This window comes from Otolemur garnettii, unplaced genomic scaffold (assembly GCF_000181295.1).
Source record: "Otolemur garnettii isolate 467f Iridium unplaced genomic scaffold, OtoGar3 scaffold00144, whole genome shotgun sequence".
Lineage (NCBI taxonomy): Eukaryota > Metazoa > Chordata > Mammalia > Primates > Galagidae > Otolemur > Otolemur garnettii.
In genome coordinates, this window is record NW_003852539.1 from 516,228 (window position 1) to 533,401 (window position 17,174).

Genomic DNA, 17,174 nt, shown 5'->3' on the forward strand with positions numbered 1-17,174 from the left:
GTCTCCGCCTCCCAAGTAGCTGGGACCACAGGCGCCCGCCACAACGCCCGGCTATTTTTTGGTTGCAGCCGTCATTGTTGTTTTGGTGGGTCCGGGCCTGATTATTATTTTTAAGATAAGGGTTAATGGGTTTTGCTTTGAACTTTTTTTGAGACAGAGTCTCACTTTGTTGCCCTCAGTTGAGTGTGTGGTGTCATAGCTCACGGCAACTTCAAATTCTTAGGCTCAAGTGATCTTCTTGCCTCAGCCTCCCAAGTAGCTGGGATTTACAGGCGTCGGCCAAAACTCCCAGCTATTTTTGAGACAGGGTCTTGCTGGTCTCAGGCTGGTCTCAAACTCCTGAGCTCAGGTGATCCACTTGCCTCGGCTGCCAGAATGCTAGGATTGTAGGCATAAGCCACCCCACCTTTTCGCTTTGAACTTTTATATATTAAACTATGGTTTTGGAAAGGAAAGGCAGAACAGTTCTGGAGAGGCTACTCTCCACTATTCTCCAGAATTGCTGGGCTTCTGATGATAAAGTTTGTTGGACCTAAACCCCTCTCTGCATTTGGTTGTCAGTGACAGGCAGCTGGACCCTCTATCAGTACAGTAACAGTACAATGCTACTTGGGTGACTCTAGCCTCATAGAATAGCTTGAAGTCTGGTAATAGTGATGCCTCTCAATTTGTTCTTACTTATAAGAGGGTTGAATTCCTGAGAGGAGAGAGAGGTTAGAGGTTGAGATAACACTTCATCACAATCATGCTCACATAATTAAGCCTGCATAAAACTTCAAAAGGAAGGACAGTTTGAAGAATATGTGGAGGTGCTGGGAGGGTGGTGTGTTCAGAGAGGGCACAGAAGCTCCCTGTCCCTCTGTACATACCTGGCCCTGCACATCTCTTCCATCTGGCTATTCCTGAGCTGTATCCTTTTATAATAAACCAGTTATCTAGAAAACAAACTGTTTCCTGAGTTTTATGAGCCATTCTAGCAAATGATCAAACCCAAAGAGGGAGGTGAGGGAACCTCTGCTTTAGAGATGGTCAGAAACACTGGCAAAAAAACCTGGACTTGAAATTGGCATCTGGAATGGGGGCAGTCTTGTCTGACTGAGTCCTTATTTGTGGCATCTGCTACTATCTCCATGTACATAATGTCAAAATCTACTTCAATCTTTGTATTGTTAATGGAAAAGAATTGAAAATAATTCAGTGAGGCTAGACACCCATAGCTCAGTGGTTAGGGTACTAGCCACATATACAGAGGCAGGCGGGTTCGAACCAGCCTGGGCCAGCTAAACAGTGACAATGGCAACAAAAAATAGCCAGGCATTGTGGTGGACACCTATAGTCCCAGCTACTTGGGAGGCTGAGGCAAGAGAGTTGCTTAAGCCCAAGAGTTTGAGGTTGCTGTGAGCTATGATACCAGAGCACTCTATGGAGGGTGACATAGTGAGACTTTGTCTCAAGAAAAAAAAAAAAAAAAAATAGCAGCGCCTGTGGCTCAGTCAGCAAGGGCCCTGGCCACATACACCTTAGCATGGCGGGTTTGAGCCCAGTCTGGGTCTGCTAAGCAACAATGACAAGTGCAACCAAAAAATAGGTGGGCGTTGTGGCAGGTGCCTATACTCCCAGCTACTTGGGAAGCTAAGGCAAGAGAATCACTAGAGCCCAAGAGTCTGAGGTTGCTGTGATGCCACAGCACTCTACTCAGGGTGACAGTTTGAGACTCTGTCTCAAAGGAAAAAAACCAAACAAACGAACATGGAAGGCATATATTGGTTTGCCCAGAAGGGCAATATATCTCAAAGCAGGAGCTTACAGGTTACAGCTGGGTTTAAAGTTTCTTTGATTTGTAATTGGCAAAAGAAATAAAGCTTGTTTTAGAATGTTTTAAGTTAAGACAATGAAGTTTGTTAATCAGAGACAAGTCATGGGCCATATGTACCAAGACTCAAGTGATTGGTTAAGTAAATTGATGATCTGCAGGTGTGGTTTAACCTTTGTCTTGTGTGGCGTTAGGTCCTGTTAATGATTTAGCATCTTTTTGTTACAAAGAGTAACTCCATAAGGGGAGAGGGTATGACTAAGTTTGTCTGACCTCCTTTCTCATGGCTGGCAACTCAGCTTTAAGGTTTTTCCCAGCTTGCGGGGGCTGGTCTGGAACTCCTGAAGTCAAGCAATCTACCTGCCTTGGCCCCCCAGAGCACTAGGATTACAGGCATGAGCCACTGTGCCGGGATTTCTCTGTGATTTCTGAACTTACAGATTTATTGAAAACCAGCATAAGTTCTGACTTTCTACTCTATCCCAGTCCCTCCTAACTATTTTGTAAGCATTTAATTCCCTATGTTAAATCTCTTATCGCTTGAAATACCTATAGAAGATTCTGCTCTCCTGACTGAATCCTTACTAAATTTTAGAAGTGCTAAGTACTCAATGATTAATAATGATGATTCCATATACTCAGGTTTAAGAGAAAAGGAAAGCTGAGAAGCATACCTATTTAATTTCTTACCTCCTCACATTTTCTTTTTTCATTTTCCAGTTGTGTAAGCAGGGCCTCTTGTTGCTGAATCCTGGATTTTTGCTGAGAACAGGTCATTTCCAGAAGATTTTCTTTATCTTGTAACGTTCTCACTTGTCTGTGCAACTCATTTACATTTTGATCCAGGAGTTCCCTGAAGGCAATTAATGTACATTAAATCATACTGGGAATTGTAAAACTTTGCAAATTAAAGTCAGACCTAAAATTTGTATGCCATCACAAGATTTTTTTGTTGTTGCTGTTCAATGAAGTGAGGAATGTGGCCACAACTTAAAGAGACCAATACAAGGAACTTCCTTTCTAATAGTCGCTTTTGAAGTGTTTTCTCTCACTCATCAAATAAGGCTATGAGGAAGAAATAATCGTCTTTATTTCAGGAATGAAGAAGCTCCAGAACAGAGAATAGTAGGATAAGGTAGAGAGGTAGGGCTGTAATCTTGAATCCCTTATCTTTTCTTCCTCGATGCTTTATTAGTTGAGCCCTTGATCTTCTGGGTTCAATATAAGGTAGTTAATTACAAGAACTGATACTAATGCACACACATTAATGTTGCTATAGCTGAATTATGAATGAGCTTGCACTTCTTGAGAAAACTCACCATTTTTTTTTTTTTTTGAGACAGAGCCTCAAGCTGTCACCCTGGGTAGAGTGCTGTGGCATCACAGCTCACAGCAGCCTCCAACTCCTGGTTCAAACGAGTCTCCTGCCTCCGCCTCCCAAGTAGCTGGGGCTACAGGCGCCCACCACAGTGCCCGGCTATTTTTTGGTTGCAGCCATCATTGTTTGGCGGGCCAGGGCTGGATTCAAACCCGCCGGCTCAGGTGTATGTCACTGGTGCCTTAGCTGCTTGAGCCACAGGTGCTGAGCCAAAAACTCACCATTTTTAAAAGAGGGTGAAGGAACTCAGGAAATTTCACCCCCAAATATGGTACCCTCGTATACTATTTTTTTGTTTTGTTGTTGTTTTTGAGACAGAGTTTCACTTTGTTGCCCTCAGTTGAGTGCCACTGAGCATTGATATCGCTCTCAACATCAAACTTTTAGGCTCAAATAATCCTCTTGCCTCAGCCTCCCAAGTAGCTGGGACTACAGGCACCCACCACAACTGCCCAGCTATTTTTAGAGATGGGGGTCTCGCTCTTGCTCAGGCTGGTCTTGAACTCCTGAGCTCAGGCAATCCGCCTGCCTTGGCCTCCCAGAGTGCTCGGATTACAGGTGTGAGCCACTGAGCCTGGTCCCTTATATCCTATTTTGAATTAAAGGTTCTAAAGATCAGCTCATGTTAGCAGAGGCTTTTCCTTTTATCATCATAAAGACTAGACTTACCAAAGAGAACAATTTCTTCCCATCTCCCCTCCCAGAAATCTTGTTATTTATTTATATTCAGAAAAGAAGAATGGGGAATGTAACCATACTTGGAGGGACCTTTTCACAAGACAATGGTGGTTCTTTTGGACTTTTTCAAATTCCAAAGAGAATCATTTATAAATTAATTTTTTTATTCATTCTTCCTAAGGATTTGCTGACCCACCAAAGAATTGTTTCCATTCCCCATCTTCCTCGTCCCCTATGGAAAAGGGTAGTTAGATAGATAAGCTTGTGCAACAACTCAGGTATTGGGTAATCATGCTATGATTTTCCCCAGTGCATATTAATAAAATTTTGTTTGCTTTTTCTCTTATTAGTCTGCCTTTTGTCAGTTAATTTATTTATTTTTTTGAGACAGAGTCTTAGTATGTCACTCTCACACCAGTGTGCCGTAGCATTATAGCTCACAGCAACCTCCAACTCTTGGGCTTAAGAGATTCTCTTGCCTCAGCCTCCCAAGTAGCTGGGACTATAGGCACGCACCACAATGCCAGGCTATTTTTTGTTGCAGTTGTCATTGTTGTTTTAGCAGGCCCTGGCTGGGTTTGAACCTGCCAGCTTCAGTGTATATGGCTGGCACCATAACCACTTGCGCTACAAGCGTGGAGCCTTGTCAGTTAATTTTTTAGTGAAGCTTCAAAGTGGGAAGGGAAAGTTTTCCCACTGCCCCTTAGAAGGGCCATTAGCACTTCATAGTCTCCTCAGACATCAGTTTGTGGAGAGAGTTTTCCAAGGATTTCAGACAAGATTGTCTGGACTTAGGAGATTCATCTTGAAGAACATGATAATAATGGTGAAATAGTACTGGTAGGCAAAATTCTTACCTATATGCTAGGGCAATAAAAATACTAATATTGGACAAATAAGTTTTTTTCTAACTTCAGGATTCTGAGAAAACAATGGGTTTGGGGGGGAAGATTTATATTTGAGACATGAACTCATATATTTCCACTTGTAGTTCTTCCCTATCAATTTCTTGGACATAAGTATAGGCTGTCCAAGGACTGCTAAGGTTTATTTTCTATCATTCATGTCCACCTCTATACTAAAACCCCCTCTTTCACCTAATTCACTGTATATCTGAGCATCTTTCACCTAATTCACTGTATATCTGAGCAATTCCCTGCTTTTATTGCCTACTTCTTTTTGGTTCTCAATTTCTGATCAAGAGACTAGACTGAGCCTTTGAACTGAAAGGGAAGCTTTCATCTGCTGGAACTAAAAAACCTTTATTTATCTAGAGTAAATATTGAGAGTTGAAAACCGAAATGGAAAAGTAGGAAGTCAAAATGGAAAGAGCAACTCATGAGTATGTTAAAATTAATTGGAAATCAGAGTATTGATAAGACTCTCTATATATTTTCTAAAGCCTGCTCTTGCAAACTCACAACACAATCATACTACTTTGTTTTCAGTGGCTCCCCCTTACTCTTAAGGTAAAGTCCCAATTGTTCGGAGTGGTTCAAGCCACTCCGTTCATGAACTAAGCCTAGATTACCTTTTTAGCTTAATTTTCTTGCCATTTCCTCTAACCCCAAACTATTTTGTTCCTGCTAGTGAACTTTTTTCACGTCCTCAAACAAATAGTCCTCCACAATCTTCCTCTCCTAGCCCAAGCCCAGGTGTGTTTTCCTAGGTCTTCCTTTGACTAATATTCTTTACCTGGTGCCCCCACAGCTAGCTACTACTTCACTCTCAGCTTAAATAGCTTTCTTTGAGAAAGGCTTTTTTTTTTCTAGACAGAGTCTCACTATGTTGCCCTGGGTAGAGTGCCATGGCATCACAGTTCACAGCAACCTCAAACTCTTGGGCTTAAGAGATTCTCTTGCCTCACCCTTCCAAGTAGCTGGGACTATAGGCACCTGCCACAGCCTGGCTATTTTTTGGTTGTAGTTGCCATTGTTGTTTGGCAGACCTGGGCTGGATTCCAACCTGCCATCTCTGGTGTATGTGGATAGCGCCCTAGCTGCTGAGCTACTGGCGCCGAGCCTCTACAAAATAATTTAAAGGGTTTATTCTGAGCCAAATTTGAGGCTACACCCAAGAAGCCTTCAGCAAGTAGACTCTCAGTGATGGTTTATACATTTTAGGGAGACAGGAATTATAGGTGTGGTCATAAGTCAGTACATGGAAAACACACATTAGTTTGCCCAAAAAAAGATAGGTGGTTTTGGCATTAGGATAATGAGTGCATGTGGAGAACCTGATTCCACACATATGGAAGGGTTTCAGACCTTCCTATTGGTTTTGTTTGTTTTAAGATGCCTTTAGGGGTGGAACGTGAGGTTGAGTGGAACGAGGAAATCCGGTTGGAATTTGGAGCTCATTTGTGGTTCCCAGGGAAAGAGGGGGTTGTAGGTCACCATTTGGGAAGGTTTTGTGTGAACCTTCTGGCCCTTAAGGTATTTGATGTACCATTTGAGGTGGCATTTGGGATGGCATGTGTGACTAGGCCATAGTTCAGGAAGAGTTTACTTTATAGCCCTGTGGGATACTTGGGGCACCATCTGTGACAGCATTTAGTGTAGCGTAGCGTTTGTCCTCTTTGGATTCTATTTGTCTGACAGACTCTGGCTTTTGCATGTATTATTTTTTTTTTTTTTAGAGATAGAGTCTCATTTTGTCACCCTCGGTAGAATGGCATCACAGCTCACAGCAACCTCCAGCTCTTGGGCTTAGGCGATTCTCTTGCCTCAGCCTCCTGAGTAGCTGGGACTACAGGTGCCTGCCACAACACCCAGCTATTTTTTTGTTGCAGTTTGGCTGGGGCCAGGTTCTAACCTGCCATCCTCGGTATATGGGGCTGGCGCCCTACCCACTGAGCCATAGGTGCTGCCCCTGGCTTTTGCATGTTGAGGATCCCTTGTATTGTCTATTTGTTATTTGTGAACTTTTTTTTTGGAGGCAATCTCAGTCTGTTACCCTCAGTAGAGTGCCATGGCAACATAGCTCATAGCAACCTCAAACTCTTGGGCTCGAGCAATCCTCTTGCCTCATCCTCCCAAGTAGTTGGGACTACAGGTGCCCATCAGAATGCCTGGTTAGTTTTGTGAGTTTGTTGCCACCATTTGGGGAGGGTTTACCTTCCAGCCCTGTAGGGAATTTGGGGCACCATATGAGGTGCTAGTCTTGGTGGCATCTGTCCCCTGTCTTGTCTGTTATTTGAGGGTTTGTTGCAATGTAAGAAAGCTCTGTCTCAAAGTCCCTTAGGAAAAAACTTTGGAAGGAGAATGGTGTTAAGCTGTGGAATTTTAGATTGTGTTGTGAATTCCTTATATTGTTTGGGTTTGATTATTTGTAATTTTTTTGCACCACTTATTTGGTGAGGTTTGTTTGTGAGACAGTCTCACTTTGTCACCCTCAGTAGAGTGCCACGGGATCACAGCTCATAGCAACCTCAAATTCTTAGGTTCAAATGATTCTTTTGTCTCAGCCTCCTGAGTAGTTGGGACTATAGGCACCTGCCACAATGCCTAGCTATTTTTAGAGACAGCTCTGGCTCAGATGGTCTTGAACCTGTGAGCTCAGGCAATCCACCTACTTTGGCCTTCCAGAGTGCTAGGATTACAGGCGTGAGCCACTGTGCTTAGCCTTTGATGAGTTTTTTGTATTGTGATACCATTTGTATGGAGTGTGAGGAAAAGTGGTGGTATGTCTATAATGGAATACCATTCAGCCATAAAAACAGATGGAGACTTTACATCTTTTGTATTTACCTGGATGGAGTTGAAGAACAATCTCCTTAATAAAGTATCTCAAAAATGGAAGAGCAAGCATCCCATGTACTCAATATTAATTTGAAACTTGTACATAAACAACTATAGGCCCACATAAGAGACAAACAATTAAATTCAAGAAGGGAGTAAGAGAGAAGAGGGGAGGGGGCTCAGCAAGTTCCCACCTAGGGTTATATGGCACATCTCCTGGGTGAAGGACTCAACAATAATTCAGACTTTACCTTATAAGTCAAACAATGTAACCTAATTGTATGTATCCTTATATTAGTCCAAAATGAAAGAAAATAACCATTATCATTTTGAAAAAACATATATGACAGTTCCTATCTGAAAGCAGTTTGTTGGTAACAAAGATGCTGTAAAGTACTTAAAACTATGTTAAAGAACATCAGCAGATAAATATAAACTAACAACTTCATTGTGGTCTGAATTTTTTTTTTTTTGAGATAGTCTTACTATGTCATCCTTGGTAGAGTGCTGTGGCATCATAGCTCACAGCAACCTCCATCTCTTCGGTTTAAGTGATTCTGTTGCCTCAGCCTCCCAAGTAGCTAGGACTACAGGTGCCTGCCACAATGCCTGGCTATTTTTTTTGTTGCAGTTGTCATTGTTATTTAACAGGCCCGGGCTGGGCTTGAACCTGCTAACCTTGGTATATGTGGCTGGCACCCTAGACTCTGAGCTACAGGCACGGAACCTGTGGTCTAAATTTTGTAACAATCATGTCAGAGAATTAGAAAAGCAAATCTGGCGGCACCTATAACTCCGTGGGTAGGGCACCGGCCACGTACACCCAGGTTGGCAGGTTCAAACTTGGCCTGGGCCAGCTAAACAACAATGACAACTGCAACAAAATAATAGCCAGGCGTTGTGGCAGGTGCCTACAGTCCCAGCTACTTGGGAGGCTGAAGCAAGAGAACTGCTTAAGCCTAAGAGTTAGAGGTTGCTGTGATCTGTGACACTATGGCGCTCTACCAAGGGTGATATAGTAAGATTTTGTCTCAAAAAAAAAAAGTATGGCTCGGTGTTTGTAGCTCAGCAGCTAGGACGCCAGCCACATATACTGGAGCTGGTAGGTTTAAACCCAGCCCAGGCCTTCCAAACAATGACAACTACAACAACAACAACAAAATAGCTGGGTATTGTGGCAGGCGCCTGTAGTCTTAGCTACTTGGGAGGCTGAGGCAAGAGAATCACTTAAGCCCAACAGTTTGAGGTTACTATGAGCTGTGATGCCACAGCACTCTACCAATGGCAACATAGTGAGACTCTGTCTCAAAAAAAAGAAAATAGAAAAGCAAATCCTAGAATATCATATTTCACAGGCAATCTAGTCACTCAAGAAAATTTATCAGTATGCCAGGTGTGTCCCAGAACAAGAAATAATCTCTGACTTTACAGATTTCATACTCTGGGCCAGGCAAGGTGGTTCATGCCTGTAATCTTAGCACTGGGAGGCCAAGGTGGGTGGATTGCTTGTGCTGAGGAGTTCAATAGCTGAGGACAGCCTGAGAAACCTGTCTCTACTAAAAATAGAAAAACTACCCAGGAGTTGAGGCAGGCACCTGTAGTTCTAGCTACTTGGGAGGCTGAGGCAGGAGGATTGCTTGAGCCCAAGAGTTTGAGGTTGTTTTGAACTATGATGCCATGGCACTCTACCCAGGGTGACAGAGACAGACTCTGTGTCAAAAAATGAATAAATAAATAAATAGATAAATAAAAAAGAATTCCATACCCTGTGCCAGAGTCAAACAAGAAAATAATTAGAATACAGTGTGTTAAATGCCATGTAGGCAGTCCCTGAGTTATAAACTGATCTATAACTCACACTTATGAACAGAGGCTATTACAGGTAATAGGTAAATGCATCTTTTCCAACTTACATACAAATTCAATTTAAAAACAAACCTACAAAATCTATCTCGTTCATAACCCGGGGGGACTGAGTGTATATAAAAAGTTGCATGATAGAGTTGTCAGTGGGAAAAGAGCAGAAATACTCTCTGATACACAGCTAGAGTAAATTGGCACTGCTGATGAACTCAGTCATAGATAAATTCTCAGGAACCTGAGATCTTTGCTCCTCTTACCTCTTCTGTTGTTCTTCCTGATACTGTTTCTTTATTTTAGCTTCATTTTCTATTGCTTCTTTTATCTTTTCCTCTAGCTGATTCTTCCCCAAAATACAACTGTCTGTGAGACAGACTTTATGAACATTTTCTAATTTCTGCTGCAGATCCAAAATCTTGAATGACAAAGTAAACAAAATGTTTTACAAGTAAAACATTAAGAAGCATATGACCTTCCTTCAAAATATGAAAATACCATAAATTATCAAACATAGCAGCGCTAATGTACTAGTCTGATCTAAAGCAAAGAGTGCAGTTAGATCTATTTTAATTTTAAAATAAATTATTTAATTGTTGTAATATGTAATACATTCATATAATTAAATATATGTATATAAAAGAAGCTTTATAGTGAGTAATCTTCTCTCTATCTCATTCGCTCCATTTTCCTCCACCCAGAAAAGTAAGCACTTATTTGTTATTAGTTTCTTGTGTACCCCAGAGAAATTTGGATATGCATATATAAAAAAAATTATAGAGTTCTCCATATATACACATTTTACACAAATAATGGCACACTATTCTATTACACATGTAATTATGTGCCTTCCTTTTTAAAAAAATGACAATATATTGGGCAGTGCCTGTGGCTCAAAGGAGTAGGGCACCGGCCCCATATGCCAGAGGTGGCAGGTTCAAATCCAGCCCCAGCCAAAAATTGCAAAAAAAAAAAGACAATATACATGGTGGTTTTTCCATATTATATGTGCTTATGAGTTATCTTCTCTTTTATAGTTGCATATTACTCCATTGTGAAGATGTATCATAACTTACTTAACCAGCCCCTGCTGATGAACATTTAGGTTGATTCCAGTCTTTTGTAATTATAAATAATACTCTTACAAGCAATGTCTCTATATTATGAAATACAGATTTTCTAGGGTAAATATTGGTTGTTTAGAAGACAATGCCACACTGTCTTCATAGGTATTAAGAACAATTTACACTTCCAACAGCACTGTGAAAAAGCCTTGGTTTTCCCCACAGAGTGGCTATATTCATGGATGATACCTCAAAATAAAAGTCTTTTATAAACCAAGTACCTATTATTAGTATATTGTCGAGAACCAATAGGTTCTTTAATGCTCTGAAAGAACTAAAAGTATGATTTATGAATTTGAAAGAAATATAGGTATATTTTAGATTTTACATGTTAGAATTAAAGTGTCACTTAAAAACATTTTTTGTTAGATAAATTTCTTTTTAAAGTGGTTTACTTATGTTTTATAAATATTTGTGCCACCTAAAATTGTACCTGGTACATAGTTGGTGCTCAATAAGTATTTGTTGCATGAATAGATTTTAGAAGGGTAGCTGTTATCCCTCTAATGTATTCCTGACCTAACAAGTAATCATTCACAGTGTTTTGGCACTACTTCCCCACAAACATTTAGTGAATATTAGTGGATGGCAGCCACTTCCTAAGGGCATCAATTCCAAGCCTTGGCACCTAGATTCCTGAACAGCCCACACAGCATAAGAGAGGGGAAGATGCAGATTGACTCAAGGGCAATTGCAGTAGGCTGCCAGCTATCTGTGGTCAGCTCAGGTTCCTTGGAACTGATCCATTTAGTTCTGTCTGGGGAGAATTCTTACTTCAGTTTTTTTTTTTTTTTTGAGACAGAGTCTCACTATGTCACCCTCGGTAGAGTGCCATGGCATCACAGCTTGCAGCAACTTTAACTCTTGGGCTTTAAGTGATTCTTTTTGCTGCAGCCTCCCAAGTAGCTGGGACTACCGGTGCCTGCCACATACTCGGCTATTTTTCTGTTCCAGTTGTCATTATTGCCTAGCTTGGCCAGGCTGGGTTCTAACCCATCAGCCTCAGTGTATGTGGCTGGTGCCATAACCACTGTGCTATGGGCACCAAGCCAAAATGATTTATTTTTTATATAAGATTTGACTCTGGTGGTGCCTGTGGCTCAGTGGGTAGGGCACCGGCCCCATGTACCAAGGGTGGGTTTGGACCTAGCCCCAGGCAAATTACAACAAAAAAATAGCTGAGTATTGTGGTGGGCACCTGTAGCCTCAGCTACTCAGGAGGCTGAGGCAAGAGAATTCCCTAAGCCCAGGAGTTGGAGGTTGCTGTGAGCTGTGTGATGCCATGGCACTCTACGGAGGGTGATAAAGTGAGACTCTGTCTCTACAAAATAATAAAAAAATAAGAAAAATTCTAAAAAAAAAGAAAAAAGAAAAGATTTGACTCATAAACGTGCACATCAAAATGTGTAACCGTTACATACTACTGCCACCTGGTGCTAGGCAATCTAAAATGCAGGGGCAATATTTCAAAATGGTTCATTTCACAATACAAATGCCTCTACAAAATTACAAAATAGAAATTACATGCCCACACAAATGATAAAACGTTTGTCAAGGGAGAGGGGAAAGGTGGAAGAGGGACACGGGGAGGGGGACAGGATGATTGGTGGGAGTTTCACCTAACATGTACAATGTGAGGGTGTTCAACATGCTACCTGGGTGAAGGGCTCTACCACATCTTGAACTTTACCTTGGAAGCGAGATCATTGTAAACTAAAAATTTGTACTCTCCTATTAATTTGAAATTTAAAAAGAGAAATTAAATAAGCAAATCCAAATGAGAAAAGAATAAGTGCTTCAAAATTTGAAAATATAAAACAAAAGTCATATGGATGTGTTCAGTTCTTTAACTTCATCTTATAGCTTTTTTTTTTTTTTTTTTTTTTTTTTTTTTTTTATTGAACGGTAACTATGTACATTAATGCACTTCTGGGGTACAGTGTGGGGTTTTCACATCATCTTATAGCTTTAATGAAATTTACCTTTTTAAGTTTGTACAGTTTTATAAAATATAAGATTTACTGGAATTGTGGGAGGAGATACAACCAAAAGAGAAGAAAATATGGAGAATAATTAAAAAAACCTGGAATTCTATCAAGTTTGTATCATATCTATTTCTTAAAATCCTCAGGGATTATTCCAATAGTGGGATTCAGTGCATGCTATTTATTAAGCATGAGGATAATTACCTTTTTCTCTGCATCAGCAACTTTAGATTTCTCCTGAGCCAGCTGTTCCTGCAGGTTGTTCTGTGATTTAATGCTCTGAGTCTGTTTAAGCACTTCCAGTTCCAGTTCCTTGATTTTCTGCTGACTGTGCTTCCACTCTGCCGTGAGTGAAGAGCACATCTTTGCACTGTCTAATAACTTTTGCTGGGCCTGCTTTAGTTCAATTTTTACCTAGAGGTAGAGAATAAGTAAGAATCATAAAATAAGCAAGGAACGAATGTGAGCCAGAATAAGTAGCTTTTAAACAAGGGCACTCCCCCAAACCTGACAAATACCAGTGTCACATGGCCGATTACCTCTCTGGAATTGCCTGTGTTAGTAAGGTTGGCAAAATTTTTTATTTTTTAAAATTTTTTTGCAGTTTTTGGCCGGGACCAGGTTTGAACCAGCCACCTCTGGTATATGGGGCCAGAGCCCTACTCCTTTGAGCCACAGGTGCCACCCAGCAAAATTTATTTAGACAGATGATAGCTGGATAAAGAATTTTTCCAAGAGTTTCTATATATGTGTGGGTTAAACATTTTCCATCCTCTCTTCAGTCTACTCCAAGCTGGCTTTCATCTCCTCTATTCCAGTAAAACTGAAGCTGATTTTGCCAAGGGCACCAAATGACCTCTTCATTGCCAAAATAAACCCAAAGGACAACTGACCTCTCTCAGATGACTCTTCCATCTTAAAAAGTTCTCCTCTCTTAGAGTCTGTGATATCAAACCCTGTGGTTTTCCACTACTTCTCTGCTGTTCCTTCTTGGTCTATCCAACCTCTAAATATTATTAGATTCCGCTAGGCCTAGAGAGATGATAATTCTCCCTTTAGGTTCATTCCTATGGTTTGAAATGCCATTTTATGTAAATGATCCATAAGGAAATTCTTTGATTCTGCCCATATCTCCTAAATCCTTTTTCTCTATCTTCCTGATTGCAGTAAATGATGTCACCAGCCATCCTCTGGTGCAGGCCAGTAATGTGAAAGTCATCCTGGAGTCTTTTTCATCATGGGTCAATACCAGTCATCGAACACTCATGTCACTCTAACTCTACAACGTATCTTGCATCAACCCATTTTTGTCATTTTTGCCAGCACCCTGATCTAGGTGACCGTCTCTAGCCTGGGCTGGAGGAAGAACTCCTGCATGGGTCCTGCTATTTCCACTTTTGCTCCCTTCCAATCTATTCTCTATGCTGCAGTCATAGAGAATAGTATGGATTAAAAATCACAAATTGAACCACTTGGCTCCCCTGCTTAAAATTTTTCTGTGGTTTCCTATAGCTGTAGGAACAAATCCCAGAAGCTTGCCTTGTCCATGTATGATCTGGCCTTTGCCTACCTCTTTAAACCATCTTTCTATTTCCCTATCCTCCCACTAAACTCCTGCCACACTGGCTTTTATTTAGAGTTTCCAACACACCAAACTTTCCACACTTCCCTCTGCCAATAATGCTTTCTCTTTTCCTGTCCATTATATGGTTGCCTGTCTATTCTTCAAGTCTTAGCTTAAATGTCATTTTGCAGGAGAAAAATTTTCATGATTATTTAATCTGGAGAAGTATCCTGACTCATCATATTATTGTACCACATAGATTTCCTTCATTAAACTTAGCACAAGTCTGGCTCAGAAGTTAGGGCCCCAGCCACATTCACCAGGGCTGATAGGTTTGAACCTGGCCTGGGCCTGCTAAGCAACAATGACAACAACAACAAAATAGCTGGGCATTGTGGTGGGTGCCTGTAGTCCCAGCTACACTGGAGGTTGAGGCAAGAGAATCACTTAAGTCCAGGAGTTTGAAGTTGCTATAAGCTTTGATACCACAGCACTCTACCGAGAGTGACATAGTGAGACTCTGTCTAAAACAAACAAACAAACAAACAAAAAACTTAGCACAAGTCATAATTAATCATGTATTTATCTACTTATCCTTATTGTTCACCACTTTATTTATTTATTTTGCAGTTTTGGCTAGGGCCACCCCCAGTATATGGGGCCACAGGCACTGCCCTTCTTCACCACTTTAAATTCCAAAAAACAGAGAACAGTTTTTTTATTCACTTCTCAATACCCAAGGCTTATCAAAGTGCCAGAGAGTAGGTGATTAATATTTACTGAGCAAGTAAATGAATGATATTTTAAGGAATATCAGAACCTTGTCAGTGTATGTACTAGGCAGGAAAAGCTCGTGGACAAAAATAGTGAGAGATTTGCTTTATCCTCATGAGAAACAGAATTCCTTTGGTCCTAAAGTTTTTCAACTAAGATAATGAAGATTATAAGTATAATATCTTCCACCTTTGATGGCTGTGTATTAACTAATCAGATCATATCAAGCGAATTTAAGTTAATAGTGTTCAACCTCTTTGAGTGTCATTTTCTTCATTTGTAATATGGAGATGATAATGATTTACTTCACATGATGGTTGTGAGGCTGCATTAAAGAAGACAAAACAAAACATCAGAAATAGAGCCAGACACACAGGAAATGCCTAATAAAAGGTTTTTGTTTGTTTGTTCGCTTTTTTGAGACAGAGTCTCACTTTGTTCCCCAATAGAGTGCCGGGGTATCACAGATTACAGCGACCTCAAACTCTTGGACTCAAGTGATCCTTTTGCCTCAGCTTCCTGACTAGCTGGGACGACAGATACCCACCACAATGCCCAGCTAGGAAACACCTAATAAGTTAACTCTCATTATTCAGGAATCTCTTACAGAATATCCACTGTATTTAAAGTATAAAACTGAGATATATGCTAATATTACTATTTTATATTTGTTAGGCTTTCTTACCATAAAGTGGTTGGGATGGATATTTTATACCATTTTAGAGATGAAAAGAACTGAATCTCAAATTGAGTTGACAAGTGATAGAGCCAAGGTCTGAATATAGATTTTCTTATTCTAATTTAGTCTTTCATACTCTATTAACTCTAAACTATGAAAACATGTGTTTATCATTTCTCTAAAAATAATACAATAGAGTGGATGAACAAAGCTCAAATTTAGTGCTTTTAAAAGTGTAATAAAGGCTCAGCGCCTGTGGCTCAAGCAGCTAAGGCGCCAGCCACATACACCTAAGGTGGCGGGTTCGAATCCAGCCCAGGCCCGCCAAACAACAATAATGGCTGCAACCAAAAAATAGCCGGGCATTGTGGCGGGTGCCTGTGGTCCCAGCTACTTGGGAGGCTGAGGCAGGAGACTCGCTTAAACCCAGGAGTTGGAGGTTGCTGTGAGCAGTGAAGCCATGGCACTTTACCTAGGGGGACAGCTTGAGGCTCTGTCTCAAAAAAAAAAAAAGTGTAATAAAATTATAGTGAGACTTATAGTGAGACTGATCAAGGAAAAAGCAATAATGCATAGATAACTAATATCATGAAAGTAAATTGACCATCACTATATTTTTTAAAAATGAAAACATAATGAATAAGTTTCTATAAAATTTTTAAAAATTTAAATGAAATGGAAAATTTTCTAGAAAAATAAGATACATCAAAATTGATACAAGAAGAAATAAAAAGAATGTGATTTCTCATAACTATTAACGAAATGAAACCAGCAACTGAAAACTTCCCTCCCCCCCCATTAGACAATTAGAAGGCTTTAGGGATGAGTTTCTGTAGTTATTTGAGAAGAAATCAGGTGGTGCCTGTGGCTCAGAGGAGTAAGGTGCTGGCCCCATATGCCTGAGGCAGCGGGTTCAAACCCAGTCACGGCCAAAAACTGCAAAAAAAAAAAAACCCCAAACAAAACAAAACAAAAAAACCAGAAGAAATCATCGGTGGTGCCTATGGCTCAAAGGAGTAGGGCACTGGTCCCACATGCCAGAGGTGGTGAGTTCAAACCCAGTCTCGGTCAAAAAAAAAAAGAAGAAGAAATCATTGTGATTATCATAAACTCTTCCAGAGAATAGAAAAAGAACGTGGATTACCCATCTTATTTTAAGAGGTTTTTTATTTTTTGTTTTTGTTTAAAGGGGAAAGCGTGAACACAGTCCCCCACTACCACAAATTATGCAGTCGAGTTTCCCACATTTGGGGAAATCGCAGGGGTTAGCACAACCGGAGTGGAATGGATAAGCCTCGCCCTGGGAAAACCACCTTCGTGATCATGGTATCTCCCCTGCCAGGTTAAGGATAACCATGGTATCAAACTCTGATAAGGGCATTTTAAGACTGGAAAATGTCAGGCAAGAAAACAGTCTCAATGAAGAAAGATGTAAAAATCCCCCAAGAAATATTAGCAAGCCAAATCTATCAACAGGAAAAGAATGACGATTTATGACAAAGTTTGGTTTATCTTAGGAATGCAAAGTTGGGTTAATGTTAGAAAATCACTCAAAGTAATTTAGCATATCGGCTCGGCGCCT

At 40.6% G+C, this 17,174-nt stretch overlaps 1 protein-coding gene and 1 non-coding gene across 3 annotated transcripts in view; both read right to left on the bottom strand.

The window, feature by feature from the left end:
• CCDC30 (coiled-coil domain containing 30) overlaps positions 1 to 17,174 on the bottom strand; it is a 129,169-nt gene that overhangs the window by 25,812 nt on the left and 86,183 nt on the right. For both annotated transcript variants that reach the window (XM_023518668.1, XM_003799010.2), the window contains 3 exons: positions 12,780 to 12,989; positions 9,730 to 9,884; positions 2,504 to 2,666 (listed from right to left, as the gene is read on the bottom strand). In XM_023518668.1, the coding sequence (XP_023374436.1) occupies positions 2,504 to 2,666; positions 9,730 to 9,884; positions 12,780 to 12,989 (528 nt within the window). The remainder of the gene's footprint in view (positions 1 to 2,503; positions 2,667 to 9,729; positions 9,885 to 12,779; positions 12,990 to 17,174) is intronic.
• On the bottom strand, positions 16,779 to 16,943 carry LOC111728211. The gene has a single exon (XR_002775585.1). It is a non-coding gene; the product is annotated as a U1 spliceosomal RNA (small nuclear RNA).